The sequence below is a fragment of the Genypterus blacodes genome, unplaced genomic scaffold (genome assembly GCF_046128005.1).
Source record: "Genypterus blacodes isolate CSIRO-AG114 ecotype Tasmania unplaced genomic scaffold, CSIRO-AGI_Gbla_v1 ptg000070l_1, whole genome shotgun sequence".
NCBI classification, from domain to species: domain Eukaryota; kingdom Metazoa; phylum Chordata; class Actinopteri; order Ophidiiformes; family Ophidiidae; genus Genypterus; species Genypterus blacodes.
The window spans coordinates 3,605,870-3,623,088 of record NW_027466880.1 but is presented as its reverse complement, the minus strand read 5'-3'; the positions used below and the strand labels follow the sequence as shown (position 1 = coordinate 3,623,088).

Below are 17,219 nucleotides of genomic sequence, written 5' to 3'. Positions count from 1 at the left end.
CCTCAGTCGTTGTTCATGTATCCCTCTGTCTCTGTGAAGTCATGTTTTCCGTTGCCTGTTTGGTGGACATCACCAAAGGTCCCAGTGTACTTCTTGGGGACGTGCGGCAACTCATCACGGGCTAGACACAGAATTTGAGTAATGGTTTGTGGCAGCTTTTCTTCAGCAGTAACATTGTGTTCTGTGCAAGAATGACAAGGCCTGTGCACTAGTAGCGAGTATGATGCTATGCAGACAATCATGGTTTTATTCACAGGTTTGATCAAAGATGTCTTTTTCCATCGCCTGTTTCGTAGATGTGACCAAAGGTCACAGCGTTCTTCTCGGGGAAGTCTGCACCTGATTTGTTCTGAAGCATTTACTTGAGCTTCCTCTTGATTGGTGAAGGCCTGGGCACTAGTAGCGAGTATGAGCAAATATCACCCTTACTCTTAGAGACTAACTTGAACAATTATGCAGCAGTGCAGGCCATAAAGAATCCCCTGACCGGGAATCGGACCCGGGCCGCGGCGGTGAGAGCGCCGAATCCTAACCACTAGACCATCAGGGACTTGTTGGGGGAGATTTTAACACTTTTGACAATAGACCGCACATGTCTTTATGACTAGTTATGTAGACAATAAGGGTTTCATCCACAGGTCTGATCAAACATGTCTGTGATTGATTAGAAACAATACAATTTGCATCGATTGTCCTCAGTCTTTGTTCATGTATCCCCCTGTCTCTCTTTGAAGTCATGTTTTGCTGTTGCCTGTTTGGTGGACATCACCAAAGGTCCCAGTGTACTTCTTGGGGACGTGCGGCAACTCATCACGGGCTAGACACAGAATTGGAGTAATGGTTTGTGGCAGCTTTTCTTCAGCAGTAACATTGTGTTCTGTGCAAGAATGACAAGGCCTGTGCACTAGTAGCGAGTATGATGCTATGCAGACAATCATGGTTTTATTCACAGGTTTGATCAAAGATGTCTTTTCCATCGCCTGTTTCGTAGATGTGACCAAAGGTCACAGCGTTCTTCTCGGGGAAGTCTGCATCTGATTTGTTCTGAAGCATTTACTTGAGCTTCCTCTTGATTGGTGAAGGCCTGGGCACTAGTAGCGAGTATGAGCAAATATCACCCTTACTCTTAGAGACTTACTTGAACAATTATACAGCAGTGCAGGACATAAAGAATTCCCTGACCGGGAATCGGACCAGGGCCGCGGCGGTGAGAGCGCCGAATCCTAACCACTAGACCATCAGGGACTTGTTGGGGGACATTTTAGCACTTTTGACAATAGACCGCACATGTCTTTATGACTAGTTATGTAGACAATAAGGGTTTCATCCACAGGTCTGATCAAACATGTCTGTGATGGATTAGAAACAATACAATTTACATCGATTGTCCTCAGTCGTTTTTCATGTATCGCCCTGTCTCTGTGAAGTCATGTTTTCCGTTGCCTGTTTGGTGGACATCACCAAAGGTCCCTGTGTACTTCTTAGGGACGTGCGGCAACTCATCACGGGCTAGACACAGAATTGGAGTAATGGTTTGTGGCAGCTTTTCTTCAGCAGTAACATTGTGTTCTGTGCAAGAATGACAAGGCCTGTGCACTAGTAGCGAGTATGATGCTATGCAGACAATCACGGTTTTATTCACAGGTTTGATCAAAGATGTCTTTTTCCATCGCCTGTTTCGTAGAAGTGACCAAAGGTCACAGCGTTCTTCTCGGGGAGGTCTGCATCTGATTTGTTCTGAAGCATTTACTTGAGCTTCCTCTTGATTGGTGAAGGCCTGGGCACAAGTAGCGAGTACGAGCAAATATCACCCTTAGTCTTAGAGACTAACTTGAATAATTATACAGTAGTGCAGGCCATAAAGAACTCCCTGACCGGGAATCGGACCCGGGCCGCTGCGGTGAGAGCGCCGAATCCTAACCACTAGACCATCAGGGACTTGTTGGAGGAGATTTAGCACTTTTGACAATAGACCGCACATGTCTTTATGACTAGTTATGTAGACAATAAGGGTTTCATCCACAGGTCTGATCAAACATGTCTGTGATTGATTAGAAACAATACAATTTGCATCGATTGTCCTCAGTCGTTGTTCATGTATCCCCCTGTCTCTCTTTGAAGTCATGTTTTCCGTTGCCTGTTTGATGGACATCACCAAAGGTCCCAGTGTACTTCTTGGGGACGTGCGGCAACTCATCACGGGCTAGACACAGAATTGGAGTAATGGTTTGTGGCAGCTTTTCTTCAGCAGTAACATTGTGTTCTGTGCAAGAATGACAAGGCCTGTGCACTAGTAGCGAGTATGATGCTATGCAGACAATCATGGTTTTATTCACAGGTTTGATCAAAGATGTCTTTTCCATCGCCTGTTTCGTAGATGTGACCAAAGGTCACAGCGTTCTTCTCGGGGAAGTCTGCATCTGATTTGTTCTGAAGCATTTACTTGAGCTTCTTCTTGATTGGTGAAGGCCTGGGCACTAGTAGCGAGTATGAGCAAATATCACCCTTACTCTTAGAGACTTACTTGAACAATTATACAGCAGTGCAGGCCATAAAGAATTCCCTGACCGGGAATTGGACCGGGGCCGCGGCGGTGAGAGCGCCGAATCCTAACCACAAGACCATCAGGGACTTGTTGGGGGAGATTTAGCACTTTTGACAATACACCGCACATGTCTTTATGACTAGTTATGTAGACAATTAGGGTTTCAACCACAGGTCTAATCAAACATGTCTGTGATGGATTAGAAACAATACAATTTACATCGATTGTCCTCAGTCGTTGTTCATGTATCCCCCTGTCTCTGTGAAGTCATATTTTCCGTTGCCTGTTTGGTGGACATCACCAAAGGTCCCAGTGTACTTCTTGGGGACGTGCGGCAACTCATCACGGGCTAGACACAGAACTGGAGTAATGGTTTGTGGCAGCTTTTCTTCAGCAGTAACATTGTGTTCTGTGCAAGAATGACAAGGCCTGTGCACTAGTAGCGAGTATGATGCTATGCAGACAATCACGGTTTTATTCACAGGTTTGATCAAAGATGTCTTTTCCATCGCCTGTTTCGTAGATGTGACCAAAGGTCACAGCTTTCTTCTCGGGGAAGTCTGCATCTGATTTGTTCTGAAGCATTTACTTGAGCTTCCTCTTGATTGGTGAAGGCCTGGGCACTAGTAGCGAGTATGAGCAAATATCACCCTTACTCTTAGAGACTAACTTGAACAATTATACAGCAGTGCAGGCCATAAAGAACTCCCTGACCGGGAATCAGACCCGGGCCGAGGCGGTGAGAGCGCCGAATCCTAACCACTAGACCATCAGGGACTTGTTGGGGGATACTTTAGCACTTTTGACAATAGACCGCACATGTCTTTATGACTAGTTATGTAGACAATAAGGGTTTCATCCACAGGTCTGATCAAACATGTCTGTGATGGATTAGAAACAATACAAATTACATTTATTGTCCTCAGTCGTTGTTCATGTATCCCCCTGTCTCTGTGAAGTCATGTTTTCCGTTGCCTGTTTGGTGGACATCAACAAAGGTCCCAGTGTACTTCTTGGGGACGTGCGGCAACTCATCACGGGCTAGACACAGAATTGGAGTAATGGTTTGTGGCAGCTTTTCTTCAGCAGTAACATTGTGTTCTGTGCAAGAATGACAAGGCCTGTGCACTAGTAGCGAGTATGATGCTATGCAGACAATCACGGTTTTATTCACAGGTTTGATCAAAGATGTCTTTTCCATCGCCTGTTTCGTAGATGTGACCAAAGGTCACAGCGTTCTTCTCGGGGAAGTCTGCATCTGATTTGTTCTGAAGCATTTACTTGAGCTTCCTCTTGATTGGTGAAGGCCTGGGCACTAGTAGCGAGTATGAGCAAATATCCCCCTTACTCTTAGAGACTTCCTTGAACAATTATACAGCAGTGCAGGCCATAAAGAATTCCCTGACCGGGAATCGGACCCGGGCCGCGGCGGTGAGAGCGCCGAATCCTAACCACTAGACCATCAGGGACTTGTTGGGGGAGATTTTAGCACTTTTGACAATAGACCACACATGTCTTTATGACTAGTTATGTAGACAATTAGGGTTTCATCCACAGGTCTGATCAAACATGTCTGTGATGGATTAGAAACAATACAATTTACATCGATTGTCCTCAGTCGTTGTTCATGTATCCCCCTGTCTCTGTGAAGTCATGTTTTCCGTTGCCTGTTTGGTGGACATCACCAAAGGTCCCAGTGTACTTCTTGGGGACGTGCGGGAACTCATCACAGCCTAGACACAGAATTGGAGTAATGGTTTGTGGCAGCTTTTCTTCAGCAGTAACATTGTGTTCTGTGCAAGAATGACAAGGCCTGTGCACTAGTAGCGAGTATGATGCTATGCAGACAATCACGGTCTTATTCACAGGTTTGATCAAAGATGTGTTTTTCCATCGCCTGTTTAATAGATGTGACCAAAGGTCACAGCGTTCTTTTCGGGGAAGTCTGCATCTGATTTGTTCTGAAGCATTTACTTGAGCTTCCTCTTGATTGGTGAAGGCCTGGGCACTAGTAGCGAGTATGAGCAAATATCACCCTTACTCTTAGAGACTTACTTGAACAATTATACAGCAGTGCAGGCCATAAAGAATTCGCTGACCGGGAATCGGACCCGGGCCGCGGCGGTGAGAGCGCCGAATCCTAACCACTAGACCATCAGGGACTTGTTGGGGGATATTTTAGCACTTTTGACAATAGACCGCACATGTCTTTATGACTAGTTATGTAGACAATTAGGGTTTCATCCACAGGTCTGATCAAACATGTCTGTGATGGATTAGAAACAATCCAATTTACATCGATTGTCCTCAGTCGTTGTTCATGTATCCCCCTGTCTCTGTGAAGTCATGTTTTCTGTTGCCTGTTTGGTGGACATCACCAAAGGTCCCAGTGTACTTCTTGGGGACGTGCGGCAACTCATCACGGGCTAGACACAGAATTGGAGTAATGGTTTGTGGCAGCTATTCTTCAGCAGTAACATTGTGTTCTGTGCAAGAATGACAAGGCCTGTGCACTTGTAGCGAGTATGATGCTATGCAGACAATCACGGTCTTATTCACAGGTTTGATCAAAGATGTCTTTTTCCATCGCCTGTTTCGTAGATGTGACCAAAGGTCACAGCGTTCTTCTCGGGGAAGTCTGCATCTGATTTGTTCTGAAGCATTTACTTGAGCTTCCTCTTGATTGGTGAAGGCCTGGGCACTAGTAGCGAGTATGAGCAAATATCACCCTTACTCTTAGAGACTTACTTGAACAATTATACAGCAGTGCAGGCCATAAAGAATTCCCTGACCGGGAATCGGACCCGGGCCGCGGCGGTGAGAGCACCGAATCCTAACCACTAGACCATCAGGGACTTGTTGGGGGATATTTTAGCACTTTTGACAATAGACCGCACATGTCTTTATGACTAGTTATGTAGACAATAAGGGTTTCATCCACAGGTCTGATCAAACATGTCTGTGATGGATTAGAAACAATACAATTTACATTTATTGTCCTCAGTCGTTGTTCATGTATCCCCCTGTCTCTGTGAAGTCATGTTTTCCGTTGCCTGTTTGGTGGACATCACCAAAGGTCCCAGTGTACTTCTTGGGGATGTGCGGCAACTCATCACGGGCTAGACACAGAATTGGAGTAATGGTTTGTGGCAGCTTTTCTTCAGCAGTAACATTGTGTTCTGTGCAAGAATGACAAGGCCTGTGCACTAGTAGCGAGTATGATGCTATGCAGACAATCACGGTTTTATTCACAGGTTTGATTAAGGATGTCTTTTTCCATCGCCTGTTTCATAGACGTGACCAAAGGTCACAGCGTTCTTCTCGGGGAGGTCTGCATCTGATTTGTTCTGAAGCATTTACTTGAGCTTCCTCTTGATTGGTGAAGGCCTGGGCACTAGTAGCGAGTATGAGCAAATATCACCCTTACTCTTAGAGACTAACTTGAACAATTATACAGCAGTGCAGGCCATAAAGAATTCCCTGACCGGGAATCTGACCCAGGCCACGGCGGTGAGAGCGCCGAATCCTAACCACGAGACCAACAGGGACTTGTTGGGGGAGCACTTTTGACAATAGACCGTACATGTCTTTATGACTAGTTATGTAGACAATTAGGGTTTCATCCACAGGTCTGATCAAACATGTCTGTGATGGATTAGAAACAATACAATTTACATCGATCATCGGCTTTGAAATGTAACATCTAGATACAATGTAGGGGCTTTTGGAACCACAGCAAATATCACCCTTGCACTCCCCTAAGATGATGAGGATTTGTTCTGAAGCATTTTTTTGAGCTTCCCCTTGATTGGTGAAGGCCTGGACACTAGTAGCGAGTATGAGCAAATATCACCCTTACACTTAGGGACTTAGGGAATCCTAGCCACTCGACCATGACGGACTTGCTAGGGGAGACTCTACCTCTTTTTGACAATTGACCGCACATTTCTTTATGACAAGTGTTGCAGACAAGCACGGTTACATTCACAGGTTTGATCAAACATGTCACTGATGGGTTACATACAGTACAATTTATATGCATTTCTTGTCAGTTGTTGTTCATGTATCCCTTTGTCTTTCTTTTCCCCTTACAGCCTTTCTGCTGATGTAACATTCTGTTCTTTGCAATTTTGGGAAGTGTGCACACTCATCACAGGGTTCATGCAGAATTTTGTCTGCCTCGTAACATGCTGTCCTGTGCAAGTATTTGGTGTCTTTTAATTCCATGGGCACATGGTCATATTTTGAGAGCTTTAAGACACAGGTCAAATTACATTCCTTATAACTTGCATGGAAGCTCATCAGCTTACTGAACAGGCCCAAAATGTACTTCCCTGGTTACACGTCTTGACTTTTTTATTTAAACCTACAAAAAAAAAGCAATACAACGATGAAATGGCCAAGAATAGTAAGTGGTTTTCATATATTTTCACTCTTTGGTGTTACATAGTCACTTTAATGTTCTGCTGTTGTAGGTATGCTGAACTACAGATGTTTACCGAGCTCAACTTCCAACCCGTAGAGGATGGACACTGCGATCTGATTATTGAAAAACCCACAATTTTCATGAAACTAGACGCCGGTAAGAATAGAAGATTGTTTACATGCAAGTTTGCACAGAAGTTCAGGCAACATACTTGATGCATTAATCGAAAGGGATGTCTGTTGAAAATGTTTCTATTCATTTTTTCATAAATGTATCTGTCAAGTACCACAATGTAAAAAAACAACAACATTATTTTCCATGTAGGGGTGAACATGTACCACCACTTTTGTGATTTTGTCAACCTCTACATCTCCCAGCACATTAACAACTCCTTCAGCTCAGACATCAACATCGTCATGTGGGATACGGTAGGTACCCGATAACTCCCACTGTAGTTTCACTATGGTCGGGGGGGTAGGCCTCACTTATCCTTCTTAAAATGGGCAACTTAGCACAATGCTTGGGGTAATTGTCATTCATTGTGCAGTCCATGTCTTTCTCTTTATTGTTTGTCACCATTAACTGCTATTGTTGGATCGTTACCTCCTTTTGTGAGTTGGAAAGTGCTGTAATCCAGCTTGCACACAAATTTTGGTATTCCTCTGTCAAATTCAAATGAGATTGCTTCACAGGCTTGCTTGTCAAATGACTATCGCTGAAATTTAAAGCAAATCATAAACATAAATGAGATACTCATTTAGTTGGTTCGACTATATCCTACCTTCTACTGTTGTTTGTGAGGATGAATGTTTGAAATGCCCAAGTTACACAGGCTTGCTTTCACACATTTGGAGCTTTTATACTAATATCACAAGAAATCAAATTATCCAAAAGAGGTGAATAGAGAAAGAGGAAGAATAAAAAAGTTTGACCCAGAGAAGGAAAACAATCTCAGTAGTTGACCTTACTGTGAGTAAATGCTAAAATATGATTGAGCGATATGATTTTTTTTATGTTTTGAATCTCAATCTAAATATATGTTGACAGGAGTTTGAGTGTGAATAACGCCTGTGTAATCACAGTATGAGGCAAATCCTCCTCTTGAGAAAATGGATGATGCAGATGAAGACAGTTTGATGTCAAAATAAATCAATCGTATAACATAGACTTGTCTTTAGTGAGATCAATATGGTCCAAGATTACATAAGGTCCTGGTTAGTTATTGCAATGTAATGATGAAACCTAAATGTTTTCCTTTTCTGGTCCAGGCCTGTTACTAGGAGTAAATATGGAGTGATCTGTACTGATTTCAATACAAGACATTTGAAAAAAAAAAAATTAATACATGTACATGTACCATCGAATGTTAACGTACCCAATGACCTTCCATCCTAAACAGTACGCCGCAGGCTACAAGGGGTTCGTCTGTTGGGGCCTTCCGAAACTCACTCCTTCTGAAACCTCAGGCGAAGGCAAACAAACTCAAGCAGATTTTGAAAACAGACGAAGGAATCCGGCTCAGCTAAAGGCTATAGTTGAGCTTGATTTTATTGCTTTGTTTCTCACATTAATCAATGTTTCCCTCTGTTTATGTCCTCCCCATAGAGTTTTTATGGTTATGGAGATCTGTTCAGTGAAACATGGCAGGCCTTCTCTGACTATGACATCATCCACTTGAAGACTTATGATTCAAAACGAGTATGTACAATGGCACCTTTGTGTGTTCATTTGTTAAGACTTGTCCATGTAAAATTGTTGATCAGGTCACTTAGTCAATGCCCTGTAATAACAAATTGAATGGTCTTGTTGAAATATGTAGAAAAGGAATTTGGTTAGCGTCAGAATCTGTGGTAATACAGCCATAGAATTATCATCTCCTGCGAAAATCAAAGTCAAAATCCTTGTAAAATCCAGGAAAGATGATTTTTCAGCACCCTTTGATTTGCTGGGAAGACCACTGTAAAAAACGCTGCACGAAAAATAGCGGGTTGTTAATGGATATTTGATTTGTTATCTCTGTCTCTCTCTCTCTCTCTCTCTCTCTCTCTCTCTCTCTCTCTCTCTCTCTCTCTCTCTCTCTCTCTCTCTCTCTCTCTCTCTCTCTCTCGCTCTCTCTCTCTCCCCCCCCCCCTCTCTTTCCATATAGTATATACTTTATATATATTTGGTATGTTGCTGGGTTGTTTACGCGCACACAAGTCAATATTTTTTAAGTGATCAGGCAGAACTACACACACATACAGAGAGAGATGACAGCAATATTGCATTAAATGAAATTATATTCTTCCTCTCCTACTCATTAGTAGGCATTTTGCAGCCTTCTAGCACTGGACAGTTCACCCTCACAACGTTTGTGCCAATATTTCTATCTATTTCTGTGTGAAAAGGGCTAAACTGATGTCTGTGTCATGCTGTTGGCTGATATATCAGTTTGACTTCTCACAGGTGTGTTTCAAAGATGCATTCTTCTCCCTCCTCCCGCGAATGAGATATGGCCTGTTTTATAACACTCCTCTGGTAAGTTATTCTGTGTGTGTGTGTGTGTGTGTGTGTGTTTCTCTGTATGTGTGCATCACAATGTCCCATGCTTTCATGCTGTCTAATATGTGTTTCTTTCTTCATTCATATGTATTTTTTTTTTCATTGGAAGGCCTTTACCCTACACCACACACTGATATCCTCACATTGATATTTGTTTTGGCCGTACATACAAAGTTCATGTCAAATACTTATGTGATATATTCACTAGCCCAGGTATTGCTTGTGTTATATAAATGATAATTTCAAGGAGATCACGATCAAGTTGATACCATGTAAATGTGTGCTGCATGTTTCCAACCTTGAGGTGTAAAATATTGATAGGTCAGCCTCAAGCTGATGTGTTTGATTGCCCCCGCAGTTTGTGTCATGTTTATATTCATGCGCTCCCATCTACAGCCGCACTGCAGCTGTGGATGTTAGGGATTTACAAACTTGTAGAAATGCATTGACCCGTGCGATGCTTATGAAAGCAAGATTACCAAACACAGGCAGATTCCCTTTTACATTTCATCTATCACATCACAATACAATGCAATAAAACCTGTGGGAAATGAGACAGTAGAGGTTCTAAAACATCCTCATACTGTTAATGGTTTTGCATGAAGGAATGCACTTATGTACATGACATCATAGTATTTTGAATTAATGCAAAAACTGCATGTGCATATGTGTAAAATGGACACTCTATTTATTTGTTGATGGTAGATCTCAGACTGCCAGAGTGAGGGGATGTTCCGGGCATTCTCCCAGCACGTTCTGCATCGTCTGAACATCCCACAGGCAGGACCCAAGGTGGGAATGTTTAGTGTTTATGCTTCTTTTAACCATACCACAAACACCCATATCATTGAATGTAACCTGATTCAGTAGCTCTGTATCATATCCTATAAGAAAGAGATAGAGTTACAGAACAGGAACCAGTCAGTGATTGGTATTAAGTCGGTCAATCATCTGTTGACTTTTCTTTAGTAATATATACTCTATGAACCATAAGAGAATCTGTAAAGAATGACGTTTTTTCCCAATTGCAAGCTTGATACATTGTCAAGCACACACAACATACGTCACAGAGTAAGAAAACAACTAAAGTAAGTTAAAATTGCAATTATGAAGAACCGAAGCTAGTTATGACAGTAAAAGTATCAACACCAAGTTAAGCTAAGTGCGTACTAAGTAGCACGAGTGAAAGGAGCAGCTGCACTACGGTGTAACGCTACCAGAACCAAATCAAGTCTTTCAGTTATTCATCCTGACGATCTGAAGCAGTTGTCAAGGGGTAGTAAGGGTTTGCGATACACAGGCTTGAGGAGCTCACTCTTCAAGGGCCACGCCAGTCCTTGGTGCTCTAGTGGATTGGAATCTCTCACAGCTGTGTTCAATTCCCAGTCGAGGAATTTCGTTGTTTTTTTTGGTGTACGGCATGCATCAAAGACCAAAGATACAAATCTGAAAAATCCTACACCAATTAAGGATGAGATGTCATAGAGGTGACATACCTGCAACATGGGAAGTCAAGTGTGCGGCATTCAAACATTTAAGAGCACACGAAACAACCTTTGACTCAAGGGCAATAGTAGAATGCGCGCTATAATGTTTCTGCTTCATCATGTCCTTCATTCTTAATAAATAAACTTGAACGCTACCAATGGTTTTTTTTCAATGTTAAGCTTATCTGAGTTGAACAGAAGACAAGAACTAGCTGGCCTGTTGCTTTATTAAAGGATCTCATTTGTCTCAGTGATCTTTGCGGTTGTGGAGCCAGGTGCAGGTTGCGTGTCGTTGCTTTGCACTTTAGAGCACCAAACATTCCTTTCATTAATAGGGGAAATGACAGAAACGGCCTGCCTATATTTAGAAGGAGTTGACACAAACAGAGCACGCTCGCTCTCTCTCCCATCCCCTGGGTCTATAACTCTGCAGCTCCACCCCCCCCCCCCACAGGTGTTTCATGATCCCAGGTTTCTGAAGAGCTTTGACTGTATCTTTATGACCAGCCAGGCCCAGAAATGCTTCCACCTCGCTGGCGGATCAGCTCATCGCGTATTCATGGCCTTTTTTTCTGGAAATATGCTAAGAGGCTTTTCAGCGAGGCGCGATAGCAGGCGGCCCCCGTCTGAATGAGAGGTCGTCTTGGCCATGACCCTCTCCGCGGCTCCTCCTTTCATCTCTAGATTAATAGCACTCTGCCAGAGACTCACACCACTCGACTCACACTCTTCTATTCATCTGCCTATCTCCTCCTCTTCATAAATTGCACCGCTCTGGCCTCGCTCACAATGGCTTTTAAACTCAAAGAAATTACGCCCGTGTAAGGATACATTTATACGGCTTGTAAGCAAGGTATGGGCTTATTGGTGCACACTCAATTCAGCAGCTTGTGTGTGATTCCTCTTTGTGTTTACATTAATATGACCTTTTTTCCTCTCCTATGTCAGAAGTTTCAATACAAATTGTGTCTCAAAAGATTTAGATAATCTCTTCAGGCCACAAGATGGCAGTAGAAGATTACTGTATTTTGTAAAGTGTGTGTGTGTCACACTGGAGAAACTATGAGCACACCATAAAACCACCATAAAAGGTATCCATCATTTGTTTTACTTATTACATCTTTCTTTTCCAATGGGCCTCTCAGTGCAGCATATGATAGACTTTTACGGCGGACGCCTTCTTGTAGTTACTTTGAACATATTTTATCCCTGCCGAATATATATTTTCCGTTCCCGTGCTTTGACTGATTATCGGCTGCGTTGCTCTTTTCAGGAGGGACGCGTTCGTGTCACCCTGCTGGCACGCAGCACAGAATACCGAAAGATACTAAACCAAGCAGAGGTGAGTGGGCCACTTTTTTCTGAATAAATCCCTTCTTCTCTCTGTCTCCCTCTGTTAACCTCTCTCTCACTCCGTCTCTTTCCTCTCTCCCACCAACCTCAGCCCTTCCTCTCCATTGATTTACTGCCCACCCCCTGCTAAGTGCCTGTTTAAAATCTTATTTGCTATAAACGCCCCTGATTTATACATCAACTGTCCATGTTTGTTTGCACTCACAATGATCAGAGAACGTGTCTCTCTGTTGTTGTGGTTACAGCTGGTGAATGCCCTCAGGAGCACGCCTTTACTGGAGGTCAGCGTGGTGGACTATAAATATAAGTGAGTTATAGTGTGTGTTCTATGTTACTGCACAAGTGGAACTCAAGCAGGACGTGGAAACTGAAATAAACATCAAAGGAATCTGTACATTGTAAATTAAACATGATATAATAACAATTACCACAATGCTTTACATGGATTCTGTTAAATTTAGAATAACATAACAAATTAAACACAACAATCAAAGTCTGAGCAGTTATTTTCCGGTGTGTGGAAGTTGATCAATGTGCGTATAAACTGTGTCTGTTGTTTAGGGACGTTCCCTTCCTGGAGCAGCTGAGGATCACCCACAACTCGGACATCTTCATAGGGATGCACGGGGCCGGCCTCACGCACCTCCTCTTCCTCCCTGACTGGGCCGTTGTCTTTGAGCTGTGAGTGGACGTTTAGTGCTGTCTAATGTGTGCATGACAGAAGGGAGAGAGAGAGAGAGAGAGAGAGAGAGAGAGAGAGAGAGAGAACTGTAGTGGTTGCAAAAAGAGAGAGAGGAAGGGAAGATGGAGAATGAAAGAGTACAAGCGAAGCTGAGGAGAAGAGAGAGAGAGAGAGAGAGAGAGATTAAGTGTCTGCATCTGCCCCTAAGTGTCTGCATCTGCCCCTCCCCTCAGGTATAATTGTCAGGATGAGAGCTGCTATCGAGACTTGGCTCGGCTACGGGGCATCCGATACGTGACTTGGCAGAAAATGGACAAAGTCCTCCCACAGGATAAGGTAGGGGGAACTCCCGTGCAGGCCATTAGCTCCTCTGGCACCACAGCCTGAGCCTTCACAATTCATCTGACACACAAATACACACACACACACGCACGCACACACACACACATTAAATTATGTGCATAAGCAAATACACAGACACAGACTTTATTCGCTTGCTACTGGCCCACTTGTGTTTCTGGTCGATTTGTACTTCACACGCTCTCTGACACTCCTCAGGGTCACCACCCAACCCTTGGGGAACATCCGAAGTTCACCAACTACTCGTTTGAGGTGGCAGAGTTCCTGCGCCTGGTGCTGGAGGCGGCCGATTACGTCATGAATCACCCGAAATGGCAACGGCGCGGCCTCCGAGACGAACTTTAGAGCTTCCGGGAAGCACGTCTGGCTGAAGAGGAGCTCTCAGCGAATGTCTGACACACAGTCACTTGCAAACACAAAGCATTTTGTTTATAATTTGAGCCTTGAATCCGTAAATCCTGATCAGAACACCTGTCACGTTCTATACGCCGCTTCTAACCCACTTCGGTTTTGGTTAAGTCTGAATGAGTGAAAGCAGAGTGGCGGACTCCTCTGGTTTTTGAATATGCCTCCGCTCGTTCTGTTTGTGTCAAATCAGTGAGAGGATGAAGTGCGTGTGGTCAGAGCATCTGGAGAGCACAGAGACGAGTCCCGTGTTAACTTCAATCCACGCCGACAAAGTTGGCTAATGAGCAGCTGTTTCCACGCCTCTTCGCCTTGCGTCATCTTGTCTTTTGATGGGTGTCATCCTGATTCGAGCCTCTTCAGAGCTGTTGACAGTCACTGCTGAGTGTTTCTTTGCGTTGTGATATTTATATCCTCTATGCATGTATTTATTTTCAGGCCAAAAGTTTCTTTGAGGTTTTATCGTGCATAAATACATGACTCACCGATATAAGTTTGGCTTCAACTTCTATCTTTGCACACAGCACAGCACAGAGATCCAGAAAGGCTCAAAGGCCATAAGAAGTGTTTAAGTGGAAAGTGATGTCGATGACCTCGTTCAGGCACAATTTCCCCTGAACACGCCAAAAGTACTTGTTCATATTCAGTATTTTTTTATGTTGGTGAATGTTCGTGCCAAGGTGTGTGTGTTCTCAATTATTATCAGTGTTTTAGTCAGATTATGTCATAAATAAGTGACAAACATCCTAATCCTCCACTCGCATCTTATCCACAGTTCTCATTGTGTACTTTTTACGTTCTTCACAGTTGTGATCTCAGCACACTGTATTATGACTGTATTATGTTTCCCTTTTGCATTTCAAACTGAAGAAATGCTGCATCAGCATTAAGCGTTTTGGTGACCGTGCTGCTATCCCAGCTGTTGCTTTTTTTCCGGCAGCTATTGGAATATTTTTGTATAATGGTCTGAAAGGGAACGAGCACAAATTATCAAACAGTCTGGTGCAATGCAAAGAAGATTCCATGTCCCTCTCTGTACATGTTGTGTTTTATTTATCAGAAAACTCATATAGAAAGTTTAATCCAGTGGGATATGTTGTCGTCTGTAACTGGCTCGACGTGTTTAGTGAGTTTCATACGCAAACGCCATATAAAGTTTTGAAATAAATAACTTCAGAAAAGCTGAGTTGCCTTTTTTTTTCTTGTCTGCATCGGCCACATCAGATGATTAATTTGAATCAATCATCCCTCCGAGTTGCGACCTTGTAGGGGGGGGGGAAGTGAAGCCAAAGCAGGACTCACCGCTTCTTGCTGATGCCAGACAGCTCTTTGCTGCCGCTTTCATTATTTTAGTCGGTCCGGTTCCAAGGAGGGAAAGGGCTTCTACGCTAAAGGGCACTAGTTCACTTTTTACTGTCACCACAATAAATCTAGATGACCTCAAAACACAATGAGCGTGGCAGTGACTCATTATGGCCGCTGGATGGCAGTGCAACACCACGCATCGAGACCAAATCACAGCTCGAACCCAAACGGTGGAGCTGCTTGATCGCCTTTGACATACGGGCTTGCAACAGTGCAAACAGCGACCATCATTCATTCTGCAGACATTTTCCAGTGTGTCTCATATGGAGAAGGGTCCGTGTTAGAGCGCGCATAGACACCGCAAGTTGGCTGTCAAAGCTTTCGTGGGTCCTGCTTGCTCTTTTGCGGATGTTGTGGCTGAACTTTCTCAGTATTGACAGACACCGGGCCCGTCTGGCATGGACACTATTTATGGCCCAGCTCGGGTTACTGCCGGTGACCTCGTAAAGAAATGAAGAATCTGTACGCGGTGTGTGTGTGTGTGTGTAGGGGGGGTAGTCAAAAACAAAGAAACCAAGATGTCTGTTCTCATTAACCTTCGTGGCAGCTCGAAATCGATGACCGAGTCCTGCTTTTGCAAGTCTCTGCTCCGCAATGTGTGTCCAAAATGGTCGGTCATGCGCAACGACGTGCCCCAGTCTCTCCCTCTCTCCCTCTCTCCGTGTGTGTATGTGTGTGTGCGTGTGTGAATCTTACCACCGCTTCCTTAACAGCTCTGCCTGTGTGGCCTAATTTTGTCGCGCAGTAACTAATAGCGCGTTTCTCCTACGCACGCACACGCACACGCACACACACACACACACACACGGCGGATGACTGCTCTCCGTCGCCCTATAACGCGGGGCCTATCGTGGAGCTCTGGAGCCTCCAGGACGGCGGAGCTCCTCGGAAGCTCTTAGGGGCTGTCGCTTAATCACCGGGATGGAAGCTGCGCGTTAGAGTCATTAGATCTCCATGTGAGCCCGGCGGGATTAGGGAGGACATTTCGGGGCTTGGTTGTTGTCTCACCAGCTGCTTTGTCTGACTTTTGGAGGGAATGTTTGCGCTCAGATATCTGCTATTTTCTGCTATTTTCTGCTCCGTTCTTTACCTCACCACATCACAGCTGATTCCACGCGTCCCACTCCCACTCCACGCAGCCCTTGGTTTGATTTACTTGTTTCATTAGGGTGCAGAGATGATGCCGGTCGCTCCCCTCTGCGTTTTTTGCGCTTCGACCATTAGCCTAATCTAATTCCTCTCAAAAGACAACTATTTCTCACCGCCGAACACAGACGAATCAATTACGGCGCGCTCATCTTACCCCTCCACACAAACACACACACACACCAGGAAAACAGTCAGTTTCAGAGAGATTCATGCAGGAATATCGATCGAGGGGAAAGAAATATTATTGAAGTTATGGCCAGATATTTTCCCTCATGTATTCCTTCTCCCCGGGGCGACGGTGTTGTGAGGGAATATCGTCCCGGAGGAGATCCGGGACACGTAAACATGCCACAGAGGCCTTTAGACTCTGTTTCATCCGCAACATGTCAGCATTATGCAACCCTTCACTCCACATTCCGGCGTACAAAATGTGAAAACGGAACAACTTTGCCCTGTGGAATATGTGAAAACACCAACAGCTGCAAATATCAATTAGTCCGCTGCATTGGGCGTCGTAGGGGGTAAATGAAATTTCACGCCGTTCAACCTCACGCGTATAAATACAGGGAACTCTGTGCGTGTGTGTTTACGTCCCATGATGTAGTTTATTCTGACAAACACCGGCCCCCGTGTGAGAGAGGGCGGGTGAGATAAGTGTTGTGCGGCTGTTACATCCATTAGCTCATCCCCTGCTTTAAGATAAAAGGCATTAGATCAACAACGTGACAGACAAGTTCAGGGGCTGTAGACACAAACACTTGTCGGTGCAGACAGGATATATTAGGCGATTTGATCAACTTTCCGGTGTTTCTTTCCTGCTTCGCACAATCAATCTCTACTGTCTATTTGTGTGTGTGTGTGTGTGTGTGTGTGTGTGTGTGTGTGTGTGTGTGTGTGTGTGTGTGT

The 17,219-nt window shown here is 44.1% G+C and overlaps 1 protein-coding gene and 3 non-coding genes across 4 annotated transcripts in view; 1 reads left to right on the top strand and 3 right to left on the bottom strand.

Moving 5' to 3' along the window:
- Positions 1–14,942, top strand: part of eogt (EGF domain-specific O-linked N-acetylglucosamine (GlcNAc) transferase) — a 40,236-nt gene extending 25,294 nt beyond the window's left edge. The window contains exons 8-17 of the mRNA XM_076156390.1: positions 7,021–7,127; positions 7,296–7,399; positions 8,577–8,669; positions 9,417–9,488; positions 10,218–10,304; positions 12,273–12,341; positions 12,598–12,659; positions 12,914–13,033; positions 13,268–13,370; positions 13,593–14,942. Coding sequence (XP_076012505.1) covers positions 7,021–7,127; positions 7,296–7,399; positions 8,577–8,669; positions 9,417–9,488; positions 10,218–10,304; positions 12,273–12,341; positions 12,598–12,659; positions 12,914–13,033; positions 13,268–13,370; positions 13,593–13,739 — 964 coding nt within the window. The 3' untranslated portion in view covers positions 13,740–14,942. The remainder of the gene's footprint in view (positions 1–7,020; positions 7,128–7,295; positions 7,400–8,576; positions 8,670–9,416; positions 9,489–10,217; positions 10,305–12,272; positions 12,342–12,597; positions 12,660–12,913; positions 13,034–13,267; positions 13,371–13,592) is intronic.
- trnae-cuc (transfer RNA glutamic acid (anticodon CUC)) lies at positions 479–550 on the bottom strand. Its single transcript has one exon. It is a non-coding gene; the product is annotated as a tRNA-Glu (tRNA).
- On the bottom strand, positions 3,943–4,014 carry trnae-cuc (transfer RNA glutamic acid (anticodon CUC)). Its single transcript has one exon. It is a non-coding gene; the product is annotated as a tRNA-Glu (tRNA).
- Positions 5,329–5,400, bottom strand: trnae-cuc (transfer RNA glutamic acid (anticodon CUC)). The gene has a single exon. It is a non-coding gene; the product is annotated as a tRNA-Glu (tRNA).
- Positions 14,943–17,219: the final 2,277 nt, after the last annotated feature.